This window comes from Solea solea, chromosome 17, assembly GCF_958295425.1.
Source record: "Solea solea chromosome 17, fSolSol10.1, whole genome shotgun sequence".
NCBI classification, from domain to species: domain Eukaryota; kingdom Metazoa; phylum Chordata; class Actinopteri; order Pleuronectiformes; family Soleidae; genus Solea; species Solea solea.
In genome coordinates this window covers 4007701-4025707 of record NC_081150.1, presented here as the reverse complement: position 1 = coordinate 4025707, position 18007 = coordinate 4007701, and the positions used below count along the sequence as shown (strand labels likewise).

At 40.0% G+C, this 18007-nt stretch overlaps 1 protein-coding gene across 6 annotated transcripts in view; it reads right to left on the bottom strand.

Annotated features, from left to right (window-relative positions):
• Nucleotides 1–18007, bottom strand: part of cdc42bpab (CDC42 binding protein kinase alpha (DMPK-like) b) — a 73706-nt gene that overhangs the window by 29242 nt on the left and 26457 nt on the right. For all 6 annotated transcript variants that reach the window (XM_058612901.1, XM_058612905.1, XM_058612904.1 and 3 more), the window contains 4 exons: nt 12609–12700; nt 7396–7479; nt 5986–6081; nt 5091–5239 (listed from right to left, as the gene is read on the bottom strand). In XM_058612901.1, coding sequence (XP_058468884.1) covers nt 5091–5239; nt 5986–6081; nt 7396–7479; nt 12609–12700 — 421 coding nt within the window. The remainder of the gene's footprint in view (nt 1–5090; nt 5240–5985; nt 6082–7395; nt 7480–12608; nt 12701–18007) is intronic.

The following is an 18007-nucleotide window of genomic DNA, read 5'->3' as shown; positions in this document are numbered from 1 at the left end:
ACACTGCTCTGTTGTAAACCTCCACCTTAACTCTAACAACTCAAACCGAGACATGAGGTAAGACGTGAGGAAGAGGACACAAACTTGGGCATAATCAGTGGAAAACATTTGTGGTTTTTGGCTTGCCATCTTAAAATCTTATAAATCTTTTTTGCCTTTAGAGAAGTGTCCATTCTACTTTGCAAACATGAAACATAATTCAGTTTCAGTGGCAGGTCTGTTAAAAAAATGCCAGCACTCTAAACTGGAAATTTGGACATGAGGCTTTTAACAAGTAATGAGGTAAATGGTAATGGATCTATATTTACATCCCGCTTTTTTGTCCTGATGTCCACTCTGCTCTACACTAAAGTTCTGCTTAATCTTCCATCCATAAAAACAGACAACTATTAGAATTGTAATATACCTAATATTCTAAGGAAAATGTAATCATGTGTTTAACAACAATGACATCAGTAAACATGTTTCAGCTGCTGGACACAGCTGCTTTTCCTAAAATAAACATGTCTCACTATCAGATAATAATAATAATAATACATAGAAAGGCTGTAATGAACAGTTACTTACAAACTTGCTTAAGCTGTTAATTATTTCTCGATTAATCAAAATGTTGAAAAATGTTGACTGGTGTTTCCCAAACATTTGAAATTATTATTTTCAGTTTGAAAATATTCACATTCAAAAAGCTGAAAACTGAAAAAGAGAACTCAAAAAACACCCAAACCAATAACTGGATTATCAAAACTGTTCCGATTATCAAAACGGAATCAATTAAATAATGCTGCCCTAGTAATACATCATATTTTGTATAAATGGCATCTGTGCTGCAGGGTACTGTATGTTAGTTACAGGTGTATTAGTTGCCTAATGGTATTAATCTGCTGTTTAAAAAAGCCAAATGGGTGAATGTGATGCTCCTACTGTTATTTAGTACTAATAACTTAACAACAATAACAGTGTTCCCTGCCCTTTTTTTGCTGTACATATATATATATATATATACATATACATATATATATATATATATATATATATATATATATATATATATATATATATATATATATATATATATATATACACACACACACACACACACACACACACACACACACACACACACACACACACACACACACACACACACTATATTCCTGACCCCGCACTTCCTCATATACCAAGAGTCAACTGAGCTGACAGGTCAAGAGTGGACTAACATTTATCCTTCCACACATGGACTTATAAAGGTGATAATGCTAAACTTATGCTAGGCTAACATGTGGAGCTAACTGGGCTACTGTGTCACAAGGCTCCTGTGGTGTTAAGGAGCAGCACAGGGACAAGAATAGAGGGAGGTAATCTCCTCTAAGACCACAGCATCCATCTGTGAGGGCCATCTGGTCACCACCTCACAATACACACACACAGAGAGACACACAAACACACACAGTACCCAGCAGCAACACTAAAAGCTGCACAGAGGAGACATGTCTACACAGCTCTGGCTAAGGGTTTGCAAACTAATGGTATAAAGAACTGCTGCTTGTGCAACTTCTGGCATCACTTGACAGACAAAGAAAGACACACACAGTCTCCTTATCTGAATGTCTCTTATTAAATATTTTACTGAAGTGTCCAATAACAACATATTAATAAAACTTGATGTTAAATGATTGTTTTGAGAGAGCGAGAGAGAGCGAGAGAGAGCGAGAGAGAGCGAGAGAGAGAGAGAGAGAGAGAGAGAGAAGAGAGAGCGATGCTCGTTTAGATCACTGGGCTGTGAAGAGACACATGGCCCTGATCAATAAAACACACAAAGGCTACAGTCATCAGAAACACACACATCACTAGATACACACACAATTACACAATACTCTACAGTAGAAAGACCTCACTCATAAGTGATGCTGACTAACACACATAACATCATATTGGATTAAGAGGGTTTGTGTCCCTGTAGGTCTTTCTCTGTTGGTGTTGTTGGTGTTCACAACAAATCCCCCTCTTTCTATCCACTTTTGTCCCCGTGTACCAACCCCCCCTCTCTCCACTCACTATCGGACTCCTCCTATCTCACTGTGACCCATGGACGGACACATACACACACACACCAATGGCAGACAGATGTGGTTCTCGGCAGCACAAAGCCATGCTGAGTTTGCCTATTGAAACGTTTGTCAGGCCCCTCTGGGAGGCCACACAGATCACTGACCACTGAATAAATGAACACACTCAACCATACACACACACACACACACACAGTCCCCCTGAGCATCTGACTCTAACACACTTAGCCTCTCATGGGACTCAGAAGGGGACAGAAGGTTGACATCAATGCTCTTTGCTCATCATTTCTTTCATCTGGGCTCTTTTCAACTTCATCAGTGTCAACAGGACCAAAGATATTAATTCTGAAATGGGACGACAATGTGCCAAGGTCAGCTTCATCGCAATACATTGAAAATGACACGCTAGGTGCTAGAAACATTTGATTAAACGGTCATTTAAAGGATTTTCACATTGGGTGAAATGATGATTGCTACCATGAGTGATAGTCGTGATAAAATGAGACATTTTGCAGACGTGTGTATTCAATGAATATCTGCAGATGTATTAAAATTGTGGGCAATAATCCACATCAACAACCACCAGAGTTTAACTCTCATTTCTTTGTTTTTTCACAAGGATATTACAGTAGTAGTTGGAGTGAGGTCAGCTCCTTCTCTATTGATATGATCTTCAAAACCAACCAATTACTACAGGAGTATTGACAATTTTCCACCTTGCAAATTAACTACCACACATTCAGCACAGTTCATGGGAGTGAAATACATTCTCAAAAGATCATTCGCACAATTAAAGCAACCTACAACACTTGAGTTCCATCCGCTGACTGAAAACCTATTCACAATATGCATGCATTATGGGTTTGTTTATAGCGTTAATGTAGCAATGCCAATGAGTGCACCAATTGTGTGTAATTATCCAAGTTTAACCGCAGGAGTTTCCCATGGCCTGTGGAACATGGTTTTGCAGCCACAAATACATTTAGGACGGCAATAAACATGTCCCACTGCAGCTCTAAAGGAGGAACACACTAAGGATGAATGATAAGCCAAGCAGCCAAGACTTAAGGCAGCACGGAGCTACAATATAGAGCTAAATAAAAAAATAATAACTACCAGAAATGATCACTCTGGCTGCTTCATCAGTTAGACCGATTCCTTATTTTTGACCGGGTAAACTTCCCAGCAGTGTGACTGATATCATAGCTGTCATTAAGATTGAAGTTAACAGTGGAACAGTTACACAATACTTGTTTTTAGTGAACTTAAAGTTTTAGTCAGTTCATGATCTTACGTTGATTTGTGCATTTTATATTTCATATTCATATTTGGCAGCAATTAACATGTCAGAGGTTTTCAAAAGAAATAATGTAATTTTCCAAAAAAAAAAAAAAGGACTTTGGAAAAGCAGGGGAACTCTCACAACAAGCATCTCTGTCTTTCATTCAGGCTTATATAGTGTTTTTACAGACTGGAAAGACAGATCACACTTTGGCATCTGGATGAGTACCAGACACCGAGTCACATGAGAGAGGGACCTCAAATATTTTTCCCAGGAAATAAATGGGCAAACACAGGCCACTGAAAATGTCCCAGGAGAAACGCAAAGCGACTATTACCCTGCTGTGTTAATACTCACAAATAGGGGCCTAATTATGTGTGTTAGGTGCAACTGAAAGTGACCAATGAAAATGACGTTGATGTTTAATGGACATTAAAGCCTTTAAATTACAGGGTTAACACATTGTCTTTTGGCTTAGTCACAAGAATAGGAAACACACCACATTTGCACATACACACCACTGCCAAGACAAACACACACCCTGAAACACATGCACGCACACACACACACACACACACACATATGCACACACTCATCAGACAGGACCAGTCAGCAGGACACACCCTCCTCGGGGGACCTGCCTGTCAGTCTCCACCCTCGACAAAGCAAGCGCACAAATCTCCCACGACTAAGTGAGAGCAAAGGAGGAGTTGGGGGGTTGGTACATGGGGGGGAGATAGAAGCACCACACCCCCACCCACACACCCATACCCCATCATTACTGTCCCAAAGCATCCACGGGGGGACTTAAAGAGAAACAGTGCTGTCCCCTCCTCCTTGGCCTTTTTTCCCCTGCATCCACTTCTGTCTCTGTCTCTGCCAACCCCCACCCACAGCCCCCAGATAACACCATGCAATTAGTGGCTCCCCGCTCTCTTCTCATTCATTCCTTTTCTTGACTTATACATTTATACCTACATCTCTCCATAACTTTTTTTCCTCCAACATTTCCAGCAATGAGTGTCACTGAAGACACACCCGAAAAGTCAGCCCACCAGATTCCACCCCTACTGTCCCTTTAATCTCGAGTTTTATCTTGCTCTTTTCTCTCACCGTGCCTTGTTGTTATACATCTCCCCCCCGTCTGTCCATCCTTCCCTTACTCATTGTGCAACAAAAACTTAATGGAAGCAACACTGTAACAGTCATCAGGCTGTTGTGCTCACTTCCTGTTCGGTACGGCCTCATTTCCTGCTCCCAAGGAAAAGATTTTCTATTGGTTGAACATTTTCACATCTACCTCCCAAAAATCATAGCCTGTAACTGCTCTTTTGGGTGAGGTTTCTATTAGAGACCGAGATTGGATTAGAAGATTCTCTAAAGCATTGAAATATTGTCTCACACAACCTCAAGTGAGTGAAATATTTAAAGAACACACGCGGGAGAACAAAAACTAATATCCTCTATAATTAGTCAGTGGCATTGACTACCATTAGTGACGACTGACAAACCTGTACACACACAATCGCGCTCCACTGTTCTCGGTTATTTTCATTTAGCTAAGTGGCTCCCCACAGATGGAAAAATGTCCACAGGGCAAAGAATAATGTAAACACACCGATCATCTATCAACGAGACTTATTGCTCAGTCTGTTTATCTCAGACAGATTTTTACCCTCAAAAATGTACACTCACACACACACACACACACAGTTCACAGACACACCCTGCATGCTCCTCACCTGTGTACGTAGTGTAACTGATGAACAGAGTCGATGGCCAGCACCATCTCAGCCAGGTAGAACCTGGACATCTCCTCGGGCAGACGGTCCTCAAACTTACTGAGCAGAGTCAGCAGGTCACCACCCACATAGTAGTCCATGACCAGATACTGGACATAGAGAGGAAATAAAGAAAATGTGAGAACTGAAATGCTGTGAAGCACAGTTCATTATGTCATCAGAAATCAATAGGGAGGGTCACTAAGTGAGAGTTAAATCAATTATGAAACAGTGAGTTTATTTATGTAAAAACCCCAACAATGACATATTAAGTAAAAACATGCCACTCATAGTTCACCATGTCTCCCCTCCCTGTTTTCTCACAGTGTTATTAAAACAGAGGGGCAGTGAGGCAGCGGGTGCCTAAAGGGTGATTAACTTTTTTCATTTTCCTAAAAATAGATGGCTGGATGGGCAGTGGTGTATATTTTTAATGCCTTGGGGAGTGTCCAGGGCAAAGCATTTGTTGTGAGAATGTGGGAACTGGAATGACAAGCAGTCCTGGCATTTGAGCTCAGGGTCATAGTGAGAGGACACTCTGTCAGGTTAGACAGAGTGCGAAACTCCACTATAAAAGCGGGTGGATGCTGAAGTACGTACGGGTAGTGTATTATTTTTGTATTAAAAGATTTTTACCCTCAAAAATTTTAATTTGCTGAAGAGTATAAAATAATCTGACATCTGATAAGGTTTTCTCTGTATCTGCATCTAAATTTCAATATTCACAGTGAGAGGAAAAGAAGTACAGAGAGAGATTTCTGAATTGAGACACAGCCCTAATGACGTCATCACTGTCACACTCCAGTTTGACAGGTAGTGCGCTTGTATACAGAGAGAAGGCAGAATGCAGCATTACCAAATTATTGTCATCCTGGAAGGCGTAGTGCAGGGTGGTGATCCACTGACAGTCTCCATTTACCAACACGTCTCGCTCCTCCCGAAAACATGCCGTCTACAGACAGATGCACAGATTAACATTAGAAATATAACACAAGTTTCATCACACAACAATATGAGAAAGATGGTGATTTAACTTTCTGATGTGCCAAACATCAGTGCCAGGTCAACCTTTATGCCAAAACCAATATATCTTCTTTCAGAGTTTATTTCAGCTCCTTTATAAGGACATTAAATCATTAAAAACATTAAAATCACTAATCCTCTGTGTTGTCTGTATAAGTGTTTTATACTATGTGACACCTCTGACCCAATCCTATTTTAGTGTCAGATGTCACAACCTTATACACAACTGCATGTGTGGAATTCTCAAGAATTAGTTGTTTAGCTTAAGGACAGTTTAACATGGAGATGACCTTTCAGCTCAGGGAATTCATATTCTTTTAAGCAGCTAGGTGTGTCAGCATTCTGCAATAACCTGATTTCTTGCACTCAAATTTACTATAGAAAAGACCCTTTCTTTTGTCATAAAAAAAACTGCAAAAAAAAGAAATAAAAAAGGACTGAAACTGCTAATGTAATTTGCTGTTGGGGGATCATTATGTCCAAAATAAATGAATTAAATCTAACTTAATCTGACAAACTAAATCTGAAACTCACGTAAGTCGACATAAAATTACTGCAACAGCTGAACAGTGGGTCGTTTTATAAAATTCCAATTCAAAACACAGAGAGAGAGCAGGAATGGCATAACTGATCACTTCAAGTACACAAGGTCACGTCAGGTTTTCTGTGTCAATCAAATTAATGGAATTTTTTGACTTGCGAACAAACATCAACACATCATGCAAGTAAAACTCAGTCTTGTGCCCAGAAGGGAAAAATAAATGTTTGTTATTACTGCATATATTATCCCTAGTGGTACCTTTGTATAAGCATGTAACAGTAGAGCAGAGTATGCTCATAGTGTGCGCCGTCTACAGTACATTTATGTGTCTACACTGGTTCCCATATGGAGGCGTTAAAACACACACAACGGGGACTAGTTTTGGCCTGTGACGTATGAGGCATGAAGATTGAAGACCCGCGGGACTGACAGGAATGTCAGACTGTTACGAAGAAGTCGATGAGAAAAACATGCATCAACAGCTCGTGCCGCTCAGGCAGCGACATGTTCTGCAAACATCCATCAATGAAAGTCTGATTTGGAGGACGATAGTCAAGGGTTATGGTTCCTTTTGACAGCAGAGACTTTTGAATGTATCATTAATCCTTGTGATTCTTTATCTTAAATGTCTGTCCAGAACTAATTCACCGACCCTGTATCTGAAACCACTGAGGTTTGGACTAATCGGCAGCTGATACTCACCTCTGCTCGCTTCAGCATCTCCCACTTGTTGAGAATCTTCATAGCAAAGACCTTGTCAGTGTTTTTCACTTTTACGACAGCGACCTGCACCGAGGACACAAAGGTTGCAGTGTTAAGAAAACTGTTTTTAATCATCTGTGTGACAGCAAAGCCAGTCAAAGAATGTGGAGCATGTTTAAAAACAGAGAATACAAAAAACACCAAACCAACTTAATTTATCCTTACATGAAGAAAGAGATGTGATCACATTTCAAAAATCACATTAACATACAATCAAAACAATGTGTGGCCAGACAATGTCAAATCAATATTTACACAATTTTACAAATTACAACATAGTTTTTCCCATAATGTTCACTCTTGAATGTAAGACTGTCAGAATCATTACATGACATCCACTTATCTATTAATAATATAAATAATGATAACAACATGTGAGAATATGTGGAAACAGAAGTAGGTGATCCTGAGAAGAAATCATAAGGACATAGAGAAGAAGAGGAAATTATGACTGAGCTAAATTTGAAGTATTTTGCATTTAGTATGAATAGAGAGAGTTGTATATCGAAAGGAGAGGGGAAAGGGGACGGAGCAGAGACAGATTAAGGTGGATGATTTATGGGTTTATGGAAATAAAGAACGGACGAATATGAGTGAAGAGAACAAGGATAAAGAGGAAACTGGATATTGAAGCACAGCATTTTCTAGCCCTTCCACCACAATCTCAAAAAATAAACAAACCACTGAGTAGCAAAGCAACAATCTTAACAAATGATGTTTAAGCTAAATATTTAAAACGGCTACTAGTGATACCCTGTTAATATCCCCCCCATTAACAAGGTACAATGCTTTGTCATTTAAAGGCTCCTTCACACTCTTCCATTACGTTTCTCATAGCCTGTTGTGCCACATTAACAACATAACTGCCAACTTTCCCTTCACTGATAATTGCTGACCATTACAATGATGAACCACCTCAGCTCTGGCTTCACATTTAGCCAAAAAAGGAGCTGCACAAGCTGCTGTGACAAATCACTGCTGCGAGCTGCCAGCCAAAGGCCACACTCATGCACATGTATGTGTGGGCGGACCTTGTTTAGCCTCATTGTACTCAACTCACCCACAAAGCAAGATTTCAGTTTCAATATGTCTCTTAAAATGATTGATTCATACACACAGAGGTATGAGGGAACAGCATAGATATATTCTAATAAAAAAAACACAGAAAATGTACATAGAGGAATTTTCTAAGTGCATTGCTTGCCTGTGCGTGCACACGCACACACACAGTGATGAGTAGCGAAACAAACTTAGGCGCCCTACGCAACAGAGGGGTCTGTAGTCTATTAAATGAGCTGGGGAATGCTGCTAATGCAATACAATGATAACATTCCTGCAGTGTTTGGATTTCCCCCAGTGATCCCTCACCAGAGGAGAGGGGGAATAGCGGAGGAAGACAGGAGGACAAGGGGGGAGTTCACTGTTCTTGGCAAACGCCTAGCTGTTTTTGTCCTCAAGTCTCCTTTCTTCTCTCTCTAGTGTTCATTCCTTGATTTCATCCTCCCTCTTAGACACAGTGTCAAATTAAAAAAAAATGTTTGAGGTTGATGCCAATTTTGGCGAGTTTAAAATTCCGAGAGTAATTTCAGCCAATACTTTTTTTTTTATAATGTAGGGCTGCATCCACACTACAACATTTTCATTTGACGACAGCTTTGTCAGATTAAAACAGTCTGTGTCTAGATGAGCATAAAATAACCTGGATCCATACAAAAACACCAGAAAACGTATATCACACTAGCGGGATCAGGAAGCAGCTTCTCTCTCAGAGCGTGCTACTGAATAGAAACAACACTGACAAGTAAGAACTAATATTCTGTTATGAGACCAAACACAAGGTCAAACTCAAACTCAAAGCAAGCATTAATGAAGCTTTTCACTCACAGTTCATCGTCAAGTCATGGCCAATAAGAGTTAATCAGGGAAAGACAAGGTGATAGCTGCTGGTTTCCTTTAGCAGCATTTTCAATCTTTTCTGTTTTTAGGGCTTGAAAACACAGGGGTAATTTTATTGCTCCTGTTATTTAAAGAAATGTATATATTGCCTATTACTCATTTGTGTTTAAAAGGTAGTAAGTTATACTACAATACAACTTTCTTTTCATAACTTAATTATTACGACCCGCACAAAAACAGCTGTGTGAAACTAATTGTTGCAGATAAACAAAACCATAAAATCAACATTAGGGTTTTACAATTCTGTTCAGTCATCATTTATTCAGCGTTGGATGAGAGGATATATTCAGCATGAATGCTGGTGTCTGTTCACCTCAAATTATTTTACAAAGTCATACATTTGTGCTCTACTGACAGCGTTATTACTGGACTTTGTTCAGTCTCATTATTGTGCATTAAAAGCAAAATCTTTATCTGAGAATCCCTCATTGACCGTATAACCTAAAAGAGGAAAAATTACCACTCTGTTTTGGGGGCATTTTAGTCTCAAACCTCAAGACCAGGTTATGTTCTGCTCACATTAGCTCACTAACCTGGCTTCAGAGTACAGGTGGTAACGTGTTATATGTCATTTTAAAAGTAATAATATTACCAATTATTTGTAACGCTTTATATAACTTTGTTACCACCTCTGGGTAACTGGTCCCCATGTAAAAGCAACAAATGGAAAAAGAAAATGAGGTAGTAGCAAACTGTGCATGTAGGACATTATATATGCTGAAACTGATATATCTGTGAACATCTGTTCTACTACTGATTCAGCAGTAGACAAATTTAAAAATGGGAAAGAGAGCCTGAAAACCCACTGGCTATGAGCTGAAAACTGGCTTCTGACCAATCAAGTTCACATTTACAAGGATGTGACGGAAGACACCGCCTGAGAAACTGCACTGCTACCACAATGACATCCATGTTGGGCAATATCAGCCACTAAAAACAAAACCTTTAACCCTGGCATTTGTGTTGGTGGAAAGACAACGGAGTCCTGATGAGTCTCGCAGCCAGTCGGCCAGTACACACTGGTCCATTCATCAGGCGAAGACCACAACAGCACGCACCCAGGCCATTCCTCTGCCTGCTGCTGACAATGGGAGGATGAAATCAAAACATCCTGCAACTCTAGCTCACTCGCCTTCCTTTCTGACTCTCAAAGTATTTTTTTCTAAACTTTGTTTTCCTGTGCCTGTGTCTGCCTGTCTGGATCCATTTGCTTCTGTATCTTTAACTGACTGCGTGTTCCCACATCGCCTCACTTTTCTTGAAAAAGCCACTATATAAAAATCATACACTTATAAAATTCCATGGCACAAACCGCAAAATACACATTTTCTATATGTGTTAGGTCTGTCCTCAGTTCAGACAGCTATTATTACCGTCATCCAGCTGTGTATTTGTAAGACAACCTCACTTTGCACTGACTTTAAGAAACACTATGGCATGTGCTTTTTTTGTTTTCAACACTTTTCGCTTGCCTGTAAGAAGCAGCACTTTAGCAGCCTTGTCAGACAGCTATTGAGCGCAGTGCTTCAGGCATGTTTGCATATTAGTCTGCCATTTACAGCCTGTTTGTGAGCTTCTCCATTTTGGATTCACTCCATGATCTAATGAATAATGTAGAACATATTTTCATCCCTTCCTTAACTGTCATATGTACAAAAAGCAATTTCACTGTTTCAACCTGATTAATCTTTTTTTAATAAAAGGGTAAAGGAAAATAACATTAAACAAAAGCTGTCTCACGAAGTAGTCAACAATGGGTGCGAAAATGAGCTTATCCGAATCTGATAATGCTGAGTTGGTACAAGAAATAAAATGTACATATAAATATATAGTAACTATAAAATCAACAAGATATCTAGCTTGCTCTAGTTGCGGTACACAATGTATCATTGTGTACACAATGTATCAAGCATGATACATGTACACAATGTACACAATGTATCAAGCATGTCTCCATCAGGTGATTAAAAGTTGAAGCCATGGGACAAATGTGATGTTTCTTAAACTAATTTAATTTTGCCGTCATGTTTAACTCATATACACACACACGCACGGCTGGCTGAGAGAATGGAGGCTGGAATGTCACCACAATGTAACACCATTCATGGGTCACACCACACTGCTGAGAACAAGCCTTAGAGACACACACAAGACACAAGACACATGACTCACACACACTAATACCAGCCGTCCTCACAGTGGCTCAAGTGAGCACATTAGTACACTGCCGTTGTTGCTACATGCTGGCAGGTGTGTCCGATCCATCCACAGCCACAAATCTATCACTTTCCTGACTTCGTTCTGTCTACCTCCACCTCTCAGAGCATTTTAAAAGGAATTTGCTAACTTGTTTGTACAGATACTGGATAACAATTTCCAAGATTAAAAGGTAGGAAGTGTGTGTCATGCGTCAAGATTAACAAATGAATGTTGAAACAAAATCTATTAAAGAAACATCACAGGGAGAATTATGCGGAATTACGAAATAATCAGCTTTTAAGACAAAGGGTTTGTGCACGTTGATGACATTATGCAAGAGTCTTCTTGGCTGAGAACCACGATACCTGTCCCTCCAGCATTCCCCAGCTTTGACATCATTACCTGAAACCCAGTGACAAATGCATTTCAACCTCCCTACAGGCACATAATTGAAGACAAACCAAACAAACATCAATATGTAAACCCACACGAGGTGGTTTCACTGACACCAATTCATTTTCTCCTCGTGGGTTAGATGTGAGAGGAGATGTGAAAAGTTCTCTTCCAGCTGCAAGTAGAGTCATGCTCATGTGGCAGACCAATACTACGCACTGCTACAGGAATGCAGCGGAAAGCAATCCACTATTAAATGCAGCAACACTCCTGGCTTTTGTAACACAGGTAGGAAGGTACAAGGGTACAAGAGAAGAAGACAACAGCCCTTTTCCGTGCAGGTATGTTCCCATGTTCCCACTGAAAACTCCTTGCCTCAAGGAATGACTTCCATGTTTTTAGATGTCTCCTGTCAAAACGTACTAGTAGACAAACAAATATACATTCCTGATGATATACCAATAAGAAAATGCCCCAAGCTAACTACAACTCCTGTTTCTTATACAAAAAAAGACAAAGGCGGGAAACCACACAGCAGATTGTTGAATTGTGTGGTAATGGGTAATTCATAGTTAGGTTGAGTGTAAAACTAGAAGGTATATTACCTCTCCAAAGGCTCCTCGTCCAATCACCTTGAGGATCTCAAAGTCTTCTTTGTGAAGGCGCATCTGCTTCACTTTAGATGTGAAGGGTTTGGCTGTGGAGAGAAGCAAAGTTGGGTTAATTTAAATGGGTCAAAAGGTGATATATACAATGAGCGCCATTTTAATCAGGTGTTTTTCTGATAACACTGCAAAATAGAATTGACTGATTGAACTGAACAACACAGTATGATGTAGACTTTACAGAGGTAAATATCAAGCACACTCAAGCAAGATTGTATTTGGCTCCTTCAAATATCATGACTATCAGAACTACCCACAGTAAGGGGCCTCGCCCTTAAGGTGACTATCTGTCCCCTAATGTCAGGGTCAATTATACACTTTTTCATTTTAAATATCAATGTTTTCTTCTTCTGGGGAAAAGAAAAACAAACAAAAAGCTGAATTTCATACAATCCCAAGCTTGTGTTGTGAGAGAAAAGAATCGTGTCTATAAATGAGACATAAAAGTGGCCAGAACTAAGCCAAACTCTGATGCTATAAAAGGGCTTTTACCCACAGCACACCAAAGAATCACAAAGATAAAAGGAGGTAACTGCTACCACTGAAAATTAGTATTTGAACAAACAGGATCATGTTTTAGACAGAAAATAAGGCTGACAGCAATGGCCATGATGAGACTGAGGAGGGGAGACAATGCTCACCAACTCTTTTGACCACTGTTCTAAATTAAGCTAAGACTTATTATCAGAAGAATCACCAATTGTCAGACCCACGTAATGGCCAGGCAAAAAGGTTCAGGCAGGGAAATGCACTTTTATCGTCTCACACAGTCTTGTGGAAACATACTTGTGCTAATCATGTGGGGAGCCATTTCCCCCGCAACACATGAAAGGCTGCTGCGCTCATTTACATGAACTTTATCAGCGGTAGTGACCACCTGGAGCTCTTTTTGCTCATGACACCGGACACAGAGGGGCTGTATGATAAAGCAAGCTATTGTTACCCCTGTGGTTATGGTTCCTGGTGGGAAAAAGGACATGGGAGGGATCAGCAAGGGACACCAGGGTTCTCTCACAAAGCTAGCCAGATTTCATCTATGGCTGACATAGTCAGCATTTCCCTCATTTGTGGAGAGCTATTCAAGCACTTCCTGGTTTACATGATTCCTGCATGCCAAGGATAACTGAGATTGGCTGAAAGTTCACCAAGGTCAGCAAATTAGTTTCACTGATACACAGATTTTCTGATAAGAGATAACTAAACTTAAATATTTATTCAAAAGGGATTTGCAGTTTAAATGCTTTGTTGACGGCAAGATTAGCACAGTTTAGCATTAACACACACTTCTGTGTTTGACTACATACAGAAGCAACTTTGATTAAAAAAAGAGACACCATTTCCATCTACTATACAAACTGTGCCAAGCTTACAATGTCTGTCTGTTTACAACCCCTAACTGGACAAATATCATGCTGAACTTGCCATGACTTGACACAACCTCCAGAAAAGGATAACGTGAAACAGGGAGATGCCTGTTGCAATTGAAACAAACAGGACACTCATAGCTCAACAACCTCTAGCTTTCATGCACTCCACTAACAGCCCACTCACAGCTGACCCAGCCTGCTATGACTGCAGGGCAGAGAAGAAGTAAGGGCAAGTGCAGTGTGCCATGTCCTGGCACAGGCTGCTACAGACCAGACACACACAGGCAATGTGAACAGTCCACTCTGCAATGCTGGGAAACACCTGACATGTTACACAGAAAAAAGACCAGAGACACAGTTTTGCATAGCTGTTGATCAACACAGCTGTATCTGGGGTGGTGTGCCAGCTTCAAGCCACTCAAGAAAACATCACCACAAGTCTGCAAAAAATGAAAACAAACAAGGCTGCATCACACGAATAATAGGTCTTTCCCCCCACTGTTGTCGTGTTTATCCTCGTCTCTGCTCTTCGTGCAGTAACAAACCACTGAGCAAGCTACAAAAAAATGTAAAGTCTCTGGGAGAGAATGATACATAGCACTGTGACCTGGAAAGACCCAAGATCCACTGCTAGAAGCAAACAGATTATATCCAAACAGTAGCCAAGTCTACAGTACAGATGTTTGGCTGGCAAAATGCCCCCTCTAAATTTGATTTGCTGCCGTGTCGATATGATCTTTAAAAATGTGAAATCAGGTTTTTTCCGAGAAATATTGTCCTCCTCAGGTCTCACAGAAACTTACATGTCAACTTGCATTGTTGGTTGTGATAATCACCTCATGTCTCTCATTCAGAACAGGTTGACCACAGGTCAACTGCCAAACTGACTGAAAGAAAAGCTCATACGTAATAAGTCAGTCAAGTCTGCAGTCATTTGGCTAAAGGCTTGTGATAATTTCCACTGCAAACTCTTTTCAGTCTCTGCCAAATAGAGTTCTCTATTTTTGCCAACATAGCTAACCAGTCACGGCATGTTTTCCAGGGTCATGATACTATCTGGTAACTAAATCCTAAAGGGATTCATATTAATTCATGTGTCAAAGCCACATAAATATGCTGGAGTAGCAAAAGATTATGCAAGAGATTAGGTATATTTAAAAAAGGACAATTTTCAATGTTTAATTGCATGAGCAGATTTTTTTTTCAGTTTCCATTCGCGTACGTTAGTACAAAACTCTGATATCCAAAAACTGCATGTAAAGAAACTGCTAAGTCTTAACATTTATTGCAACTTGTGTGTGACTTGTTCACATTCTGACAAAGAAGTTTATCTGTAGTGGGTTTTAGACATGAACTCTGATTTCAAAGAGCAGAAAAATTGAATGATACTGAAAACGCCCTGAACGAGGATTATAAGTCTTGTCCGTTCACATGACGTTGCCCTTAAAGTGAATGGAGGTTGATGATTCTTTAAACTGTGATGAAGATCTTTGAGCTGCACAGCAGTAGGGGTTTCTTCAACGTGTTCTTATATGAGCTCACCCAGGGATTATTTTAGGGAGCTGGCAAGAGAATCTCCAGGGATTCCCTGATGCGACTTCTGTGGACATTTGCATTCACACATATGTACAGCTCCCCCAGACATTTTTCACAGAATCTCAGCAGAGATTCTAACCCTGATGCTTTCAGTCAGAAAGCTGCTATTGTAGTTGATCAAAGCTCTGTATATTCCACTAATGTGTTATTTTACTAATTGTAAAATAGTGAACAGCCAAATTGTCTTAAATATCATGACAGTACAGCAGGGTGGACTGATCTAATGCAGACAAATCTACTTCTTATAGACCAAACCTTGAACCCTGTGGGTGTTTCCCATTCAGTTGTCATCCCAATTCAACTGTGTTTATACTCAAAGTCCACAACAACAAAGACCAGTGCGATAGGGAAGACAACTAGGCCATCTCTCTGTAATTTTAGATGCCTTGCTTCCTCACCCCATCTTCTCCATCTAAACTGATCCGACAAGGTCGAGCAGCTTTTCACTCTTCAGCTCAAGGCTAAAATACATACAGTCCATCCACCTCACTTGTGATTTAATTCTCAATTATATAAGTCAGGCTATAAAGTAGCAGGGAACAGCTAGCTGAGAAGGAGAAAACACTGATTAGTAGCTGCATGCTGACTCAGGAGCTCCAACTAAACCAGCCACATGAGAAAGTTCTTTCATCTCTGAGCCAGGAGCCCACAGGCCCTATCCACAACAAAGCACACATATAAACATGTATACATACAAGTATGTGCACACACACACAAACAAGAATTAGTGCCCTACATCTACATCTGACATGTAATTGGTGACTATGTTATGCTCTGGCCTTGGCAGAAATACAGGAGCTGAGCACATTGGATGTTCTGCTTATCTGAAGAGTAAAAAACGAACAGCACTCCAACGGCAGGTGGTTCATTCGTGCACACAGCAGCAGCTTTTAACACATTATTCCAGCCTGTAATTTGTCAGTGGTGTAATTTGTTGATGGAAATCAATTGTAGGTTTGTGTGTGTGTGTTGTATTTTGGAAATACTAGACACTATATGTCAGTGTGTAGGGTCAACATCCACTGCCCGGCCAATAGAAAAGCCACAAACTCAAATATTCAGTTTGAACCAGAACTTTAGATTGCCTAAAGCACACAATCGCCATGGCATTGTTACAATAACCATATACAATGTCATGACAATTATCTCAAGATCTTGTATTTATGACGAGCGAGTAGAAGTGCTGTTTTAAGTCTTTTCCACCACATCCCACAGATACACAGTACAACAGTCCACCCATAATTACCAAGGGATTCAAAGCACTTTTTGTACTTTTCATAGCACATGTCTCATCCTTTTTTTCATAAATAGAGAAAACATACCATTGATTTGGTAATAGGGCTTTACTCACTAGCAATACATATATATATATATAAATAAATATAGGGAGGCTTAACACAGCAACGGTTGCTATGTAAAGGTGTGGTACATACCCCTGGCAACGCTTGGAAATAAGGTAATCTAAGCTTCAACATGACTGAAGCTCTTTGTTTTCAGATGGTTTAGCAATGTGTAGGGCAAGTGGGTCATCACTGGAAAAAGACGACATGTTAATCACATTAATGTACCTCATGCTCTGTGGGGAAAAGACACTCATCCACATATTGAATGAAATGCACACACACACAAACACAAATATGTTCCGTAGTTGGCTTTAACATGTAGCAAAACTGGAAAATGAAGTGTTGCCAGCTAATCCACATAGCCGGACTGGTTTAACCCAAAATGCTGAGCATTTATTAGGCTGTTCTTGCTCCATACCAGCAAAAAAAAAAAGTCTGAGCCATGTTTGTGTGAAACTCTGTAACTACATGCAAGTGTGTTCACTTAGCAGCCGGCCCACAAATGATATGCTCAGAACTCACAGCAGGCCTCAGCCTCAGTTTCTTCCATGCTATGTCTCCAGGGCGTGCTCATGTGAAATCTGTCAGAATAAGAGCGTGCATACAATGTCTGTTACACACACAGTCTCTGTTTGTGACTCAGTGCTGGGTGTAACATTTTCTTTTGTGAAATGAATGTAAATTAACTTAATAGAAACTTGTAATAGCTTATTGTAAATGCAATTACGTTGACAAACCTTAATGCTGCTCTGTCTTTACTTGTTTAATGTTTTTCAGCAGCGAATAAAACATAACTGTTAGAACATTGCACTACTACAGTGTGCTAATAACTATGAAACTGTTTTTGGGTGTGTTACATTATCTGTGTTCTTAAGTGAAATTTGGCACACCCACCACCTCTGTCAATATTTCAGGAAAAACAAACATCAACTTGGTACATAGAGAGCGTCTGGTACATTCTTCAGAGTGAACGTGTGCATGAGCCTTGAGATAACTGAGATGTCACTCGCCACGATATATAGATACAGTATAT